Below are 16,000 nucleotides of genomic sequence, written 5' to 3' on the forward strand. Positions count from 1 at the left end.
GTAAATGGATAAGCACTATAAGTCATTCAAGAGGTACAAAGAAATTGAATTATCTGGCAAACCTCTAATAGATCCCTGGCTCTGTGATCTGAATTGATTTGGTCTTTGGCTGCGGAAAGAGATGTCATTTCGATGCAGTAAAAGAGTACATTTATGTTGAAAATATCGTACTGATAACTAAAGCTGATGAATACAGTCTGAATCAGTAGGTAAATTGTGATTGAATGATTTGGAAGACTAAAAATGCTTTACCGTCTGTTTCTTCAGTAAAATTCTTCGGTTATCGCATCTTCGAGCCTCTCGCATTCTTCGTGCTGCCTTCGTTGCCTCTCTATTATCGTCTCCATACTCAATTTTTAAATTTACCTCAGTGAATTGTGTAAAAAATGGGGAATGCTATAGCCCGGGCGATGATCGGGGACGCGCCTATTAACTTCCTGGTCAGCGGCAAAAGCCTTGACATAATAATCGCTATAAGTACAATATGTTTCTTGTATAAAATTTCATAACACAAATCGACACAAAGTATACAGCACAGCGCCCACATTGTATTATATGTTCATTTGGCTTTTACAAAATATGCCATCTTTTTTATAACGAATGTTACTGCAAACGCGCATTGTGAAGTATATTATTCTTTGTTATTGAGCTTGCTTGTAATATGTTCTAAAAGATATTGATGATGCTCAAAAGTATTCTAATCGGTAAGTCTTTTTTATTCGGCACTTTTAAATCTTACAATTTATGTTTTGTATTATTATACGATTGTCATGTCTGATTATGGGCAAGCAAAGTACTCTGTCAGAGTTTGTCCAAAGTCAACATTCAAACAACTTGCACGAAAGTACTGCCCACATGAATCACATCCCAACCAGTCTTCACCATCATCTATCTTGCAAATCTTGCATACCAAACTATTTCTCCTAATAAAATAAATTTTACACATTTTACTTATGATATAGTAAACAAGCACACAATTTATAACATTACAAATGTCAGATTGATTTTATGGATAATTCCAACAAATCAATCACGACTTTAATGTTTTTGTCTAGTTTTATGTTTTAGTCTAGTTTAATGTTTTTGTCAATTAAATAAAATCTATAATTTGCCCTTTTATTAAAATATTTAAAAAAATATAATTTTTTTGTTATTACTCATAAATGTCATCATAGCAAGAACCCATAATCGTTGAAGTCACATGCTGCCTCACTTTTCTCATGTCAAACTTTGCATTTATGTCAAGATTTTGACTCAGATATTCAGCAAACTGAAATGATAAAATAAAAGAGATTTTTTGAATTGTTATTTCTTAGAACACAATGTCAAAACAACCACCAGGCAAATAATTATTCCACAGTTAAACCCATCCTCTTGCACATAGTGTGATGGCTGAATAATAGACCAAGTTGATGTGTTCCACCCACTTTTTAGATCAACAAGGGCACTTTATAAACAAAAGGATTATATTATCAACTGCACTATATCAATGTTGCTGTGTGTATTCAAGACATTGAAGTGATTCATTGAATTGGAATTTCAAATACTGGTATTTGTCACGAAGTAATGTATGTATACTTACCAAATGCTTTTGATAAACTGTGAAAGTTCAACTCTTGTTGTCTCACTGATAACTTCTTCTACATGACCTTCCATAGGATCAAGGTAGTATACCATCTCTTTTTGTTTGTCGATTACCTTTAAAAGTGACAATATTGAAAATAATAAAAATTTGTCTTCTTGTCTTAGCTATGTTGCATTCATATTGTATTTACCAAAAGTGTCCAATGGCTCCCAGACATATTGAAAGGAAATATTATTGTGTCAATTGCCATGAAATTTTGATCTGCCCACAGTCGACATGTACTAGATCCTCGTTGCACCAACTGACATACATATGATTCTGCTGGTAGGACACCAGGATATTCACATGAAAGTTTCCATAAGAAAGCGTTGATAACCTATAACAATCAGGCTCATTTACCATTTCATCATTTGTCTCTGATGCATGATAATCATATGTAAGCTGTAGAGTGTTTAATCACTTGACTTACTGTATCACTAAGCCATCCAGGTGCCACAGTTTTATTTTCAATTAGTGTGGCAGCATATTTAGTCATCTCATTTGGTGGAATGAGGGTCCATAAATCTGAAGGGTCACTTTGTTTGGTCCAAATTCTAGCATTTGATCACCTAACTTAATTCCATTTAGAGAGGCATTCAGTAAGCGATCCAGTGGATTTGCCTTGTGCTCAGCTGAGACGTCAACACTACAGTTGCCATTTAGGAAAAGAAAAGTGGACTATGTGTAATGGTATAGTCCTCACTCATATTGAATAATTACTACATAGTAAATATAAATACTACACTGAAATGTTACTACCCCTCTCATCATTGCACAAATATTTTTGGAAAGTTTTCTCCATTCAATATTTCTCTATTGCTATATGTTTGTACCTGCTTGAATTTCTTTTTCATTCTCCTGGTTTTGCACATTAGTGGACACCTATGAAAATAAAAAGACTACTTTCAGAAAATACTCGTGACGAGATGTAATCTAAAGAATTACGAACAACTTGTTCAAACGTTGTTTTCGAGTATGGCAAAAATGAGTGCGATTTAGAAGACAAAAACCCACAATTTGGTGATGCCCTTTGTATCGTATATCTAATGGCTGGTGAAAATTACTTTTGAAACAATACTTTAATAAGATATTGGAAAGTAAGATAAGTGCTTTTGTCTTTTTACTCTTTTCGGACGGATAAGAAATTTTTTAAACATAAAAGTAATCATTTGAGAGAAGCTTTTTTAAGAAATGACAAGAAAGCAATTCAATAACTTGTCTTACTTGTGCCATTTCATCGCCCACATTAGTAAGATCTATTGTATATGGTGTAGACTTTTTTGTCTTGCGTCATCTGGGAGGTAGGGCATTATGAAAGATTTGATGGTATTTTGTCTCGGTAACCTTTAATTTTTTTTTCACAGGACTCAATCGAAGGGGCAAACCATTTTCTGTGGGAAAGTTTTGTTCAAGAAACTGTTTCAAGCTTTCAGCTTTTTGCACTGCTTCTTGTAGAGTGGTCTCGTTGTCGATCAAGAAGGTCATACTGTGTATTTGGCCCAGTTGTTCTTGCAAGATCTTTCTGAGCCTTTTGGAACTTTTGTTTGAAGTAGTTTCAAACTTAACTGTTTCTTCGTGGTGTATGTCGTGGATATATTTTTTGTTATCAGAAGACAACGATTCTTGAAAAGCAACGTCTCTTTTGATGGTGCTCCATGATGACGTATTGGCTTCCTCTAGTTCTTCTGGCGTAGTATCTTGTGGCAATCCAAGAGGTTCATTGTCGAGAGTGATGAAAACGCTATTTCGGTAGTCTTCTGGAAGACTTTCGAAATCCCACTCGTCATAGAAGAAAAAACTGCGAAAAAATGTTTGCAAGGGAAATGGGTAGTGTGCCATATGTTGCAAGTACAACTTGGTTCTCGGAAGTCTATGAAATGTTTCTTTCCAACATAGCTCTCGCTCTTGACATTGAACGTGCCCTTCTTTAAATTAACCGGAGTTATGTCGTCCTGTTTGAAAATGGCTGAAGCGTATCGATTTTTAAGGCAACATTTCAAAATGTGCGGAGGTCTGTTGTGCAAGTATTCTGGGATTGATGGGTTGTACTTGCAGTAGGCGCTGCTCAGTCGCAGGTTTGCCTCCAAATAGTGCTGAAGAACATCGGGAATGAAAGATTCAACCAACATCACCGCAATACCATACACAGATTTGTCAATACTTTGGGGTAAGTATTCGTATTTAAAGACTCTGTTTTGAGCCTCAACGCCATTGTTAGTATTAACAATGTTGGTGACTTGCTGTTTTCGAAAAGCGTGTGCCCATCTGACAGCGCAAGAAAACCACGTACGGTCAACATATTCTCTCATCTTGCTGCATTCTTTATACACTTTAGACTCTCGAAAATCTTTTACTGCCTTGTCGTACTCCAGTTTGGTACTGACATTAGCAATCTTTTTCATTTGCAGAAGGAAGTGTTGTTGCTGTTCATATGACAATCCATTCTTGCTTTCTGAAGCCCACCGTTTTAGCGCTTGCAACCTGTGAAAGTCGCAAACATAAACCTGTACATCGGGAAAACTTTTTTCTATCGCGCCTATTTCTGCTAATGAGTAATCCACCATAAAATATTTTGGGTTCCATACTGGATTCCATCCTTTACAGTAGCCAGAGCCTGTTGGAGGTTGTAAAACTGTCGGATTTTCGAGGAATACTACGGTTCATTAATGGACCGTAGTACTCCTCGAAAACCTAACAATTGGAATTATGTAGTCAGACAAAAATTTCGCCTCTTACGTTCCCAACACTTGATGTTTAATGTTGGAAAACACGAGCAATCGACAATATGTTGCATTGATGCTTGAGGCGAACTTTATTCATGGCAACTATGAGACTTTCTTGTCATGATTACTTTAGATGAAAATATGGAACCTCTGTATAAAACACAAGACTTACTGTAGTGATATTTTCGACACAGCTGTCTAATCACGACGTTGGCGTCATCAGAAGGCTTACAGGAACTGCATTTATCTGTGGAAAATCTGCAATTGTTATTTCTTATTCATGATATTACACATGGATATCAACTGTTTATCCTACCTTGAGCACATTTACACGAGTCATGGTCGCAAGTCCGTAGATGAAGTCATGAAGACGACTGTCAACTTTAGGACCGTAGAACTTCGTACATATTTTCTCTAAAGATATGGAAGAAAAGAAGATACTCCACTATAAGTACTAGCTCGATACAAAATCTTGCTTTTTCTAATATTATGTATGTAGTGAAACAACTCGTTCCTATCTCAAAGTTCTCGAGCTGTGAATAAATAAGCCCTTACCTGGATCATAATAGTCGTACACGGACACAGGGACAGGTTGAACTATTCCGACTTCAAAGTCACGTTTGAACTCCAGATTGAAACAAAGCGCGTGTGTGCTGGCTATTTTGTCCAGGTACAAATACACGTGTCGGTCAGATATTTCAACTTCGCTATTCCTGGATTAGCTTTGTCTTGAAGCTAAAAGAAAATGTAATTTTTAACAAATGGATTCAAAGAATTAGGTATATATTTTCTTACGAGGGAATAGCGAATAAAGAAAAACACTTCAATTGCACGAAATCTGGATACTGTTTTTTTTTTATTTTTCTGTTTGTTTGAAACATATTTTAATGGTCGCCAAGCTACAGATAAAATTGAACTATCCATGAAATTAAGACCACATTTTCATTCTCGTGCAACTGATTTGTGTAGTTCCTAAAAACCGAATTCTTAAACACAAAAGAAATATATTTCTTCGATCAGGCTATCTTGTTTCACACTAAATCCAGTGAGAACACCAACATCGATAATTGACATTCCTGCGCTTTCATTAACCAGTCAAAAACCTGTAGAAATGTAGCGTTTTACACATCTGGTAAAATAAAGAATGTATAACAGCTTGCTACCAAAAAGTTAAAACATTTTACATTTTACGTGCGGGTGTTGTAGGTCTGGGCCTTCTTCTACGCCCACCATTTCGTCGTCTGTTACATCGTTTTCTACATTTTGACTTTCGTCGACGAGAACACCTTTTTCCCTTTCTTGATCCTTTTCTGCGACATTTCCTTTTAGATGAGCTCTTAGGCTTCTTTGGAATCACAAATATTAGTGGGTCCAAAAATCGACGAACATGTTCGATAGTTGTAACATTCAAGTCAAAATGACAAGCTTCATTTTCAGACGATGGTGTGTTACACTTTAACTGAACCTAATGGAAATTTTAATTGAGAATCGTACACCTAAATCAACGCGACGTCACATAAGTTGATCTTAGGCTCGGGATTGATGTAGATCAGGTTTTAAAGCAAGGTTACTATCAATACAAGTTCAGTAGATATGAGAACAGGAAATTACCTGTAGTTGAGCCACACCAGAATCTTTAGCTGTAATAAATAATTCATCTCCAATCTGGTGGGTTAACTAAAAAAATTAACATTTATTTAATACAAAAATTACCAAAGAACTGTAGTAAGACCATGCTAAATTAGCAACTGTATTTAGTGGTTTTCAATGTAACTATAGCAACAACATAGTAAAGAAAACACCTAATCACTGCTTTTCAAACAATTTTTTTCACAAACAAAAATTTATCCAAATCCAGCAACTCAAAGTTGTTGCTTGTAGAACGTTTTTGAGCAGAAACTAATTTTTTCACGACACAACAACATACATCAAGACGTTGTTGAACCAAAGCATTTCTCTGATTAATCATCAATGTATTCTTGAAATTTCTATCAGTTGTTATTTCAATTTGCATGTTTAGTTGATCTCCACCGGAAGCTTCGCTGTAACCTGCCAAGGCTTGTAAAGCAACACATGTGTCCTAACATATAAAACAAATAATAAATAATCATACAATTCAAGAAATAAGCTGGGCAAATGTCTTCATTGGCAATTCAAAAGCATTGTACATGAGGGATTTGTGGTATGCAACTCTACTCTATGGCACTTATTATATTGTAGAAGGAAAGAAATGAAATGTACTTTCACCAGTTATTCGTAAAATCATTAGATGAAGTTTAAGGTAACGATATAAAGGTTTCTTTCTCGACACAGGACTTTTTAAATTGGCAATGCCAAGTCCATTTTCATGAAATCGTGAATAGATTATAAAAAATCTCACCTGAGTAGAGACAAAACCACCCCCACCTCTTCTCTGTTCCGTTAGCCAAACGACAATCGGTCCCGCATACCCTCGACGCTTTAGAGCTAGTTGAGTTAAAAGGGCATACGACGTTGTTTCAACAGCTATAGCATTTCCACCTTGTGCATCGTCCCAGTGACGTGTGTTCTTCCCTAAAAGCGAAGATATCGTTTTGTTTATTGATGGATGAAAAAAAAAGGTTAAAAACAAAGCCCGAATGAACATACCGACGTCGTATATTGCTACATTTAATAAATCCTGGTTAGCTTGGAGTTTTTGTGGGCTGTCTGCTAGAGCCAAAGCGTATGCTACCACAGCCTTTACGTAAATACGGCCAATATTAGCTTGTGAACTCTCCAAGAAAGCCACAGCATTTGTTACGGTTTGTTGAGAGATCTAAATATGTGATTTAGTCATTTGCGAGGATATGACGGCAAGTTGAAGAAATTGCACCAAAAAACACTTGGCAAGATGCATTACTGAAGAGACAAGTCCAGAATGTTGAGAGATAAGCATTACATTACCTGTATAAAACCCTTGCACTCAAGAAACGCTGTAACTACATAGGAGGTCATGGTGATATCTTTGTTGATGTCCCCCTAAAGAAAATGAATGTGAGCAACAGCAAAAACGCCAAAATATAGTTACATAAACTGTATGAAAATGCAACGACATACATCCATTTCTTGATGAATCACTGGATGTGACTCGATGATTGCACCATCACCTCGCTGTTTGGTTTTCAGCCAATTTATGGCTGTACTAATAACATTTACGTCGACATCAATGCCATCGAGTTTCTGAATGGCACAGAATGTTTTCACAACAAATGCAGTTAACCTAATTGCGAGAAAAACAGGTAGAAACATAAAGTTACTATAAACATGAAAGTGATATGGCGTAGTTTCTCATCCCTATTCAAACATACAATGTACTTCCAGGTCTGCTGTTACCAAAAGCACTAAAAGAATTGTCGCTTCTACGGTAGTTCAGTTCATTTTGGTACCCTAGCAAGATCCAAAATAAATAAAGAGGTTTGACAGATAATTGTAAAACAGTTCCTAAACTGTATCTTTTTATGGAATTTACAAATAATGTGACCTAGTTAATTTCAACGTTTTCCTGTTTTAGAATGGAAGTGAAGTGCACTTTGTTGACATTTTGCATTTTCAAGCTTTGGTCAAATCGAGCATAAATACTATGACAAGCACGCATTACATATTGTATGAATACATATTTCTTAGCCAACAGAATCGTTTGCGCCTAAATATCAACCGTTCATTCTAGCCTTGCTGTTTTTATATTCCTCTCCTGTGCATTTAATACAAAGAGTTTTGACAATCTTGTGCGTATGCAGCATGAATAAAACATCGCACAGAATAGAAAAAACAAGGTTTCCAGACCCCTTACGCGGTTATTTATACACGCGTCAAACAGTCTGGTTGTGTCATCTCGTGCGACTGTTGGTCTCTTTATTCACTTTATTTGTGTGAAAGACGAGGCTTTGTACTACGAAAACCTCAGGGATCTCCTGAAAGAGCAAAGAATGCTCCGGGTTTGAAAACGATTATAATTCCAAAAACTCCAAGCTAACCAGGATTTATTAAATGTAGCAATATACGACGTCGGTATGTTCATTCGGGCTTTGTTTTTAACCTTTTTTTTTCATCCATCAATAAACAAAACGATATCTTCGCTTTTAGGGAAGAACACACGTCACTGGGACGATGCACAAGGTGGAAATGCTATAGCTGTTGAAACAACGTCGTATGCCCTTTTAACTCAACTAGCTCTAAAGCGTCGAGGGTATGCGGGACCGATTGTCGTTTGGCTAACGGAACAGAGAAGAGGTGGGGGTGGTTTTGTCTCTACTCAGGTGAGATTTTTTATAATCTATTCACGATTTCATGAAAATGGACTTGGCATTGCCAATTTAAAAAAGTCCTGTGTCGAGAAAGAAACCTTTATATCGTTACCTTAAACTTCATCTAATGATTTTACGAATAACTGGTGAAAGTACATTTCATTTCTTTCCTTCTACAATATAATAAGTGCCATAGAGTAGAGTTGCATACCACAAATCCCTCATGTACAATGCTTTTGAATTGCCAATGAAGACATTTGCCCAGCTTATTTCTTGAATTGTATGATTATTTATTATTTGTTTTATATGTTAGGACACATGTGTTGCTTTACAAGCCTTGGCAGGTTACAGCGAAGCTTCCGGTGGAGATCAACTAAACATGCAAATTGAAATAACAACTGATAGAAATTTCAAGAATACATTGATGATTAATCAGAGAAATGCTTTGGTTCAACAACGTCTTGATGTATGTTGTTGTGTCGTGAAAAATTAGTTTCTGCTCAAAACGTTCTACAAGCAACAACTTTGAGTTGCTGGATTTGGATAAATTTTTGTTTGTGAAAAAAATTGTTTGAAAAGCAGTGATTAGGTGTTTTCTTTACTATGTTGTTGCTATAGTTACATTGAAAACCACTAAATACAGTTGCTAATTTAGCATGGTCTTACTACAGTTCTTTGGTAATTTTTGTATTAAATAAATGTTAATTTTTTTAGTTAACCCACCAGATTGGAGATGAATTATTTATTACAGCTAAAGATTCTGGTGTGGCTCAACTACAGGTAATTTCCTGTTCTCATATCTACTGAACTTGTATTGATAGTAACCTTGCTTTAAAAACCTGATCTACATCAATCCCGAGCCTAAGATCAACTTATGTGACGTCGCGTTGATTTAGGTGTACGATTCTCAATTAAAATTTCCATTAGGTTCAGTTAAAGTGTAACACACCATCGTCTGAAAATGAAGCTTGTCATTTTGACTTGAATGTTACAACTATCGAACATGTTCGTCGATTTTTGGACCCACTAATATTTGTGATTCCAAAGAAGCCTAAGAGCTCATCTAAAAGGAAATGTCGCAGAAAAGGATCAAGAAAGGGAAAAAGGTGTTCTCGTCGACGAAAGTCAAAATGTAGAAAACGATGTAACAGACGACGAAATGGTGGGCGTAGAAGAAGGCCCAGACCTACAACACCCGCACGTAAAATGTAAAATGTTTTAACTTTTTGGTAGCAAGCTGTTATACATTCTTTATTTTACCAGATGTGTAAAACGCTACATTTCTACAGGTTTTTGACTGGTTAATGAAAGCGCAGGAATGTCAATTATCGATGTTGGTGTTCTCACTGGATTTAGTGTGAAACAAGATAGCCTGATCGAAGAAATATATTTCTTTTGTGTTTAAGAATTCGGTTTTTAGGAACTACACAAATCAGTTGCACGAGAATGAAAATGTGGTCTTAATTTCATGGATAGTTCAATTTTATCTGTAGCTTGGCGACCATTAAAATATGTTTCAAACAAACAGAAAAATAAAAAAAAAACAGTATCCAGATTTCGTGCAATTGAAGTGTTTTTCTTTATTCGCTATTCCCTCGTAAGAAAATATATACCTAATTCTTTGAATCCATTTGTTAAAAATTACATTTTCTTTTAGCTTCAAGACAAAGCTAATCCAGGAATAGCGAAGTTGAAATATCTGACCGACACGTGTATTTGTACCTGGACAAAATAGCCAGCACACACGCGCTTTGTTTCAATCTGGAGTTCAAACGTGACTTTGAAGTCGGAATAGTTCAACCTGTCCCTGTGTCCGTGTACGACTATTATGATCCAGGTAAGGGCTTATTTATTCACAGCTCGAGAACTTTGAGATAGGAACGAGTTGTTTCACTACATACATAATATTAGAAAAAGCAAGATTTTGTATCGAGCTAGTACTTATAGTGGAGTATCTTCTTTTCTTCCATATCTTTAGAGAAAATATGTACGAAGTTCTACGGTCCTAAAGTTGACAGTCGTCTTCATGACTTCATCTACGGACTTGCGACCATGACTCGTGTAAATGTGCTCAAGGTAGGATAAACAGTTGATATCCATGTGTAATATCATGAATAAGAAATAACAATTGCAGATTTTCCACAGATAAATGCAGTTCCTGTAAGCCTTCTGATGACGCCAACGTCGTGATTAGACAGCTGTGTCGAAAATATCACTACAGTAAGTCTTGTGTTTTATACAGAGGTTCCATATTTTCATCTAAAGTAATCATGACAAGAAAGTCTCATAGTTGCCATGAATAAAGTTCGCCTCAAGCATCAATGCAACATATTGTCGATTGCTCGTGTTTTCCAACATTAAACATCAAGTGTTGGGAACGTAAGAGGCGAAATTTTTGTCTGACTACATAATTCCAATTGTTAGGTTTTCGAGGAGTACTACGGTCCATTAATGAACCGTAGTATTCCTCGAAAAGTCCGACAGTTTTTACAACCTCCAACAGGCTCTGGCTACTGTAAAAGGATGGAATCCAGTATGGAACCCAAAATATTTTATGGTGGATTACTCATTAGCAGAAATAGGCGCGATAGAAAAAAGTTTTCCCGATGTACAGGTTTATGTTTGCGACTTTCACAGGTTGCAAGCGCTAAAACGGTGGGCTTCAGAAAGCAAGAATGGATTGTCATATGAACAGCAACAACACTTCCTTCTGCAAATGAAAAAGATTGCTAATGTCAGTACCAAACTGGAGTACGACAAGGCAGTAAAAGATTTTCGAGAGTCTAAAGTGTATAAAGAATGCAGCAAGATGAGAGAATATGTTGACCGTACGTGGTTTTCTTGCGCTGTCAGATGGGCACACGCTTTTCGAAAACAGCAAGTCACCAACATTGTTAATACTAACAATGGCGTTGAGGCTCAAAACAGAGTCTTTAAATACGAATACTTACCCCAAAGTATTGACAAATCTGTGTATGGTATTGCGGTGATGTTGGTTGAATCTTTCATTCCCGATGTTCTTCAGCACTATTTGGAGGCAAACCTGCGACTGAGCAGCGCCTACTGCAAGTACAACCCATCAATCCCAGAATACTTGCACAACAGACCTCCGCACATTTTGAAATGTTGCCTTAAAAATCGATACGCTTCAGCCATTTTCAAACAGGACGACATAACTCCGGTTAATTTAAAGAAGGGCACGTTCAATGTCAAGAGCGAGAGCTATGTTGGAAAGAAACATTTCATAGACTTCCGAGAACCAAGTTGTACTTGCAACATATGGCACACTACCCATTTCCCTTGCAAACATTTTTTCGCAGTTTTTTCTTCTATGACGAGTGGGATTTCGAAAGTCTTCCAGAAGACTACCGAAATAGCGTTTTCATCACTCTCGACAATGAACCTCTTGGATTGCCACAAGATACTACGCCAGAAGAACTAGAGGAAGCCAATACGTCATCATGGAGCACCATCAAAAGAGACGTTGCTTTTCAAGAATCGTTGTCTTCTGATAACAAAAAATATATCCACGACATACACCACGAAGAAACAGTTAAGTTTGAAACTACTTCAAACAAAAGTTCCAAAAGGCTCAGAAAGATCTTGCAAGAACAACTGGGCCAAATACACAGTATGACCTTCTTGATCGACAACGAGACCACTCTACAAGAAGCAGTGCAAAAAGCTGAAAGCTTGAAACAGTTTCTTGAACAAAACTTTCCCACAGAAAATGGTTTGCCCCTTCGATTGAGTCCTGTGAAAAAATTAAAGGTTACCGAGACAAAATACCATCAAATCTTTCATAATGCCCTACCTCCCAGATGACGCAAGACAAAAAAGTCTACACCATATACAATAGATCTTACTAATGTGGGCGATGAAATGGCACAAGTAAGACAAGTTATTGAATTGCTTTCTTGTCATTTCTTAAAAAAGCTTCTCTCAAATGATTACTTTTATGTTTAAAAAATTTCTTATCCGTCCGAAAAGAGTAAAAAGACAAAAGCACTTATCTTACTTTCCAATATCTTATTAAAGTATTGTTTCAAAAGTAATTTTCACCAGCCATTAGATATACGATACAAAGGGCATCACCAAATTGTGGGTTTTTGTCTTCTAAATCGCACTCATTTTTGCCATACTCGAAAACAACGTTTGAACAAGTTGTTCGTAATTCTTTAGATTACATCTCGTCACGAGTATTTTCTGAAAGTAGTCTTTTTATTTTCATAGGTGTCCACTAATGTGCAAAACCAGGAGAATGAAAAAGAAATTCAAGCAGGTACAAACATATAGCAATAGAGAAATATTGAATGGAGAAAAACTTTCCAAAAATATTTGTGCAATGATGAGAGGGGGGTAGTAACATTTCAGTGTAGTATTTATATTTACTATGTAGTAATTATTCAATATGAGTGAGGACTATACCATTACACATAGTCCACTTTTCTTTTCCTAAATGGCAACTGTAGTGTTGACGTCTCAGCTGAGCACAAGGCAAATCCACTGGATCGCTTACTGAATGCCTCTCTAAATGGAATTAAGTTAGGTGATCAAATGCTAGAATTTGGACCAAACAAAGTGACCCTTCCAGATTTATGGACCCTCATTCCACCAAATGAGATGACTAAATATGCTGCCACACTAATTGAAAATAAAACTGTGGCACCTGGATGGCTTAGTGATACAGTAAGTCAAGTGATTAAACACTCTACAGCTTACATATGATTATCATGCATCAGAGACAAATGATGAAATGGTAAATGAGCCTGATTGTTATAGGTTATCAACGCTTTCTTATGGAAACTTTCATGTGAATATCCTGGTGTCCTACCAGCAGAATCATATGTATGTCAGTTGGTGCAACGAGGATCTAGTACATGTCGACTGTGGGCAGATCAAAATTTCATGGCAATTGACACAATAATATTTCCTTTCAATATGTCTGGGAGCCATTGGACACTTTTGGTAAATACAATATGAATGCAACATAGCTAAGACAAGAAGACAAATTTTTATTATTTTCAATATTGTCACTTTTAAAGGTAATCGACAAACAAAAAGAGATGGTATACTACCTTGATCCTATGGAAGGTCATGTAGAAGAAGTTATCAGTGAGACAACAAGAGTTGAACTTTCACAGTTTATCAAAAGCATTTGGTAAGTATACATACATTACTTCCGTGACAAATACCAGTATTTGAAATTCCAATTCAATGAATCACTTCAATGTCTTGAATACACACAGCAACATTGATATAGTGCAGTTGATAATATAATCCTTTTGTTTATAAAGTGCCCTTGTTGATCTAAAAAGTGGGTGGAACACATCAACTTGGTCTATTATTCAGCCATCACACTATGTGCAAGAGGATGGGTTTAACTGTGGAATAATTATTTGCCTGGTGGTTGTTTTGACATTGTGTTCTAAGAAATAACAATTCAAAAAAAATCTCTTTTATTTTTATCATTTCAGTTTGCTGAATATCTGAGTCAAAATCTTGACATAAATGCAAAGTTTGACATGAGAAAAGTGAGGCAGCATGTGACTTCAACGATTATGGGTTCTTGCTATGATGACATTTATGAGTAATAACAAAAAAATTATATTTTTTTAAATATTTTAATAAAAGGGGCAAATTATAGATTTTATTTAATTGACAAAAACATTAAACTAGACTAAAACATAAAACTAGACAAAAACATTAAAGTCGTGATTGATTTGTTGGAATTATCCATAAAATCAATCTGACATTTGTAATGTTATAAATTGTGTGCTTGTTTACTATATCATAAGTAAAATGTGTAAAATTTATTTTATTAGGAGAAATAGTTTGGTATGCAAGATTTGCAAGATAGATGATGGTGAAGACTGGTTGGGATGTGATTCATGTGGGCAGTACTTTCGTGCAAGTTGTTTGAATGTTGACTTTGGACAAACTCTGACAGAGTACTTTGCTTGCCCATAATCAGACATGACAATCGTATAATAATACAAAACATAAATTGTAAGATTTAAAAGTGCCGAATAAAAAAGACTTACCGATTAGAATACTTTTGAGCATCATCAATATCTTTTAGAACATATTACAAGCAAGCTCAATAACAAAGAATAATATACTTCACAATGCGCGTTTGCAGTAACATTCGTTATAAAAAAGATGGCATATTTTGTAAAAGCCAAATGAACATATAATACAATGTGGGCGCTGTGCTGTATACTTTGTGTCGATTTGTGTTATGAAATTTTATACAAGAAACATATTGTACTTATAGCGATTATTATGTCAAGGCTTTTGCCGCTGACCAGGAAGTTAATAGGCGCGTCCCCGATCATCGCCCGGGCTATAGCATTCCCCATTTTTTACACAATTCACTGAGGTAAATTTAAAAATTGAGTATGGAGACGATAATAGAGAGGCAACGAAGGCAGCACGAAGAATGCGAGAGGCTCGAAGATGCGATAACCGAAGAATTTTTACTGAAGAAACAGACGGTAAAGCATTTTTAGTCTTCCAAATCATTCAATCACAATTTACCTACTGATTCAGACTGTATTCATCAGCTTTAGTTATCAGTACGATATTTTCAACATAAATGTACTCTTTTACTGCATCGAAATGACATCTCTTTCCGCAGCCAAAAGACCAAATCAATTCAGATCACAGAGCCAGGGATCTATTAGAGGTTTGCCAGATAATTCAATTTCTTTGTACCTCTTGAATGACTTATAGTGCTTATCCATTTACAAAAATAAGGTTAACTTTAAAACTACAATCCTGTGCTTAAATAATTTAGCCTTTTTGTTTGCACAACACCACCAGACATTGAATTTGATTTTGTATATCAACTCACCAGTCACATTGTCTATTTAATTGAAATGTGCATCTGTCTTTTTGTAGAGATATCTCTCTTCTACTAGCTCGTTGCTGACATTGTATAATGATAATGATGGGTAAGAATGTACATTTTGATAGTTTTTTTATGAGCTTAGTTAATTTAAGGTGAGAATTAGCCGACTAGCGCTGCATTATGTGAGTCGAACTACAACATTCAGTTATTGCAAATGTATTTATTTCATTTGTGTTGGTTCATTTCTTATACTTGGGAAATGTCTATCCTGTTCTAGGATGAGGAAAGAAGAAATATCTGCTTTATCTGGGCCCAATGAGTTTGCTGAATTCTACAGCAGATTACGAGTTATCAAAGACTATCACAGAAAGTATCCAAATGAGGTGATATGATTTAGAATGAATGCATATGCAGCCATTGGGAAATGTATTTCATTTCAGGAAAATATTTTGTTCATTGTTGTTTTGGATACCATTGAAACACCATGGAATAGTAAATTTTCTTGAAAGAAATTGCATGAAATTGATTTGGTTTG

The 16,000-nt window shown here is 35.8% G+C and overlaps 7 protein-coding genes across 8 annotated transcripts; 4 read left to right on the top strand and 3 right to left on the bottom strand.

Moving 5' to 3' along the window:
* Window positions 1-695: 695 nt before the first annotated feature.
* LOC124459144 lies at window positions 696-2,141 on the bottom strand. The gene is made up of 6 exons (XM_047008667.1): window positions 2,055-2,141; window positions 1,776-1,961; window positions 1,583-1,698; window positions 1,339-1,447; window positions 1,158-1,270; window positions 696-923 (listed from the first exon to the last, which is right to left on the bottom strand). Exons 1-6 carry the CDS (start codon window positions 2,118-2,120, stop codon window positions 779-781), a joined length of 735 nt encoding a protein of 244 aa, XP_046864623.1. The 5' UTR covers window positions 2,121-2,141; the 3' UTR covers window positions 696-778.
* Window positions 2,142-2,470: 329 nt separating this feature from the next.
* Window positions 2,471-4,687, bottom strand: LOC124459141. Its single transcript, XM_047008664.1, has 4 exons — window positions 4,664-4,687; window positions 4,282-4,315; window positions 2,849-4,238; window positions 2,471-2,506 (listed from the first exon to the last, which is right to left on the bottom strand). Exons 1-3 carry the CDS (start codon window positions 4,685-4,687, stop codon window positions 3,301-3,303), a joined length of 996 nt encoding a protein of 331 aa, XP_046864620.1. The 3' UTR covers window positions 2,471-2,506; window positions 2,849-3,300.
* On the bottom strand, window positions 4,284-8,030 carry LOC124459146 (complement C3-like). The gene is made up of 13 exons (XM_047008669.1): window positions 8,024-8,030; window positions 7,677-7,755; window positions 7,426-7,588; window positions 7,273-7,347; window positions 6,976-7,144; window positions 6,728-6,900; window positions 6,275-6,427; window positions 5,959-6,024; window positions 5,532-5,812; window positions 4,903-5,082; window positions 4,664-4,761; window positions 4,520-4,594; window positions 4,284-4,315 (listed from the first exon to the last, which is right to left on the bottom strand). The coding sequence occupies exons 1-10, from the start codon at window positions 8,028-8,030 to the stop codon at window positions 5,055-5,057; spliced, it is 1,194 nt and encodes a 397-aa protein (XP_046864625.1). The 3' UTR covers window positions 4,284-4,315; window positions 4,520-4,594; window positions 4,664-4,761; window positions 4,903-5,054.
* A 76-nt stretch (window positions 8,031-8,106) lies between these two features.
* LOC124459147 (complement C3-like) lies at window positions 8,107-11,068 on the top strand. Its single transcript, XM_047008671.1, has 10 exons — window positions 8,107-8,161; window positions 8,338-8,376; window positions 8,452-8,624; window positions 8,926-9,078; window positions 9,327-9,392; window positions 9,540-9,820; window positions 10,270-10,449; window positions 10,591-10,688; window positions 10,758-10,832; window positions 11,037-11,068. The coding sequence occupies exons 1-7, from the start codon at window positions 8,107-8,109 to the stop codon at window positions 10,295-10,297; spliced, it is 795 nt and encodes a 264-aa protein (XP_046864627.1). The 3' UTR covers window positions 10,298-10,449; window positions 10,591-10,688; window positions 10,758-10,832; window positions 11,037-11,068.
* Window positions 10,665-12,384, top strand: LOC124459148. The gene is made up of 2 exons (XM_047008672.1): window positions 10,665-10,688; window positions 11,116-12,384. Exons 1-2 carry the CDS (start codon window positions 10,665-10,667, stop codon window positions 12,052-12,054), a joined length of 963 nt encoding a protein of 320 aa, XP_046864628.1. The 3' UTR covers window positions 12,055-12,384.
* An 18-nt stretch (window positions 12,385-12,402) lies between these two features.
* LOC124459142 lies at window positions 12,403-14,665 on the top strand. 2 transcript variants are annotated; one of them, XM_047008665.1, is made up of 8 exons: window positions 12,403-12,503; window positions 12,846-12,894; window positions 13,085-13,301; window positions 13,395-13,580; window positions 13,658-13,773; window positions 13,910-14,018; window positions 14,090-14,202; window positions 14,438-14,665. In XM_047008665.1, exons 3-8 carry the CDS (start codon window positions 13,170-13,172, stop codon window positions 14,580-14,582), a joined length of 801 nt encoding a protein of 266 aa, XP_046864621.1. In that variant the 5' UTR covers window positions 12,403-12,503; window positions 12,846-12,894; window positions 13,085-13,169; the 3' UTR covers window positions 14,583-14,665. The 2 variants fall into 2 exon arrangements, with proteins under 2 accessions (XP_046864621.1, XP_046864622.1); XM_047008666.1 differs by lacking the exon at window positions 12,403-12,503 and having other exon boundaries at window positions 12,828-12,894.
* A 169-nt stretch (window positions 14,666-14,834) lies between these two features.
* On the top strand, window positions 14,835-15,869 carry LOC124459145 (splicing factor 3A subunit 3-like). The gene is made up of 4 exons (XM_047008668.1): window positions 14,835-15,109; window positions 15,253-15,300; window positions 15,516-15,568; window positions 15,743-15,869. The coding sequence occupies exons 1-4, from the start codon at window positions 15,014-15,016 to the stop codon at window positions 15,855-15,857; spliced, it is 312 nt and encodes a 103-aa protein (XP_046864624.1). The 5' UTR covers window positions 14,835-15,013; the 3' UTR covers window positions 15,858-15,869.
* Window positions 15,870-16,000: the final 131 nt, after the last annotated feature.

The sequence above is a fragment of the Xenia sp. Carnegie-2017 genome, unplaced genomic scaffold (assembly GCF_021976095.1).
Source record: "Xenia sp. Carnegie-2017 unplaced genomic scaffold, XeniaSp_v1 HiC_scaffold_66, whole genome shotgun sequence".
Lineage (NCBI taxonomy): Eukaryota > Metazoa > Cnidaria > Anthozoa > Malacalcyonacea > Xeniidae > Xenia > Xenia sp. Carnegie-2017.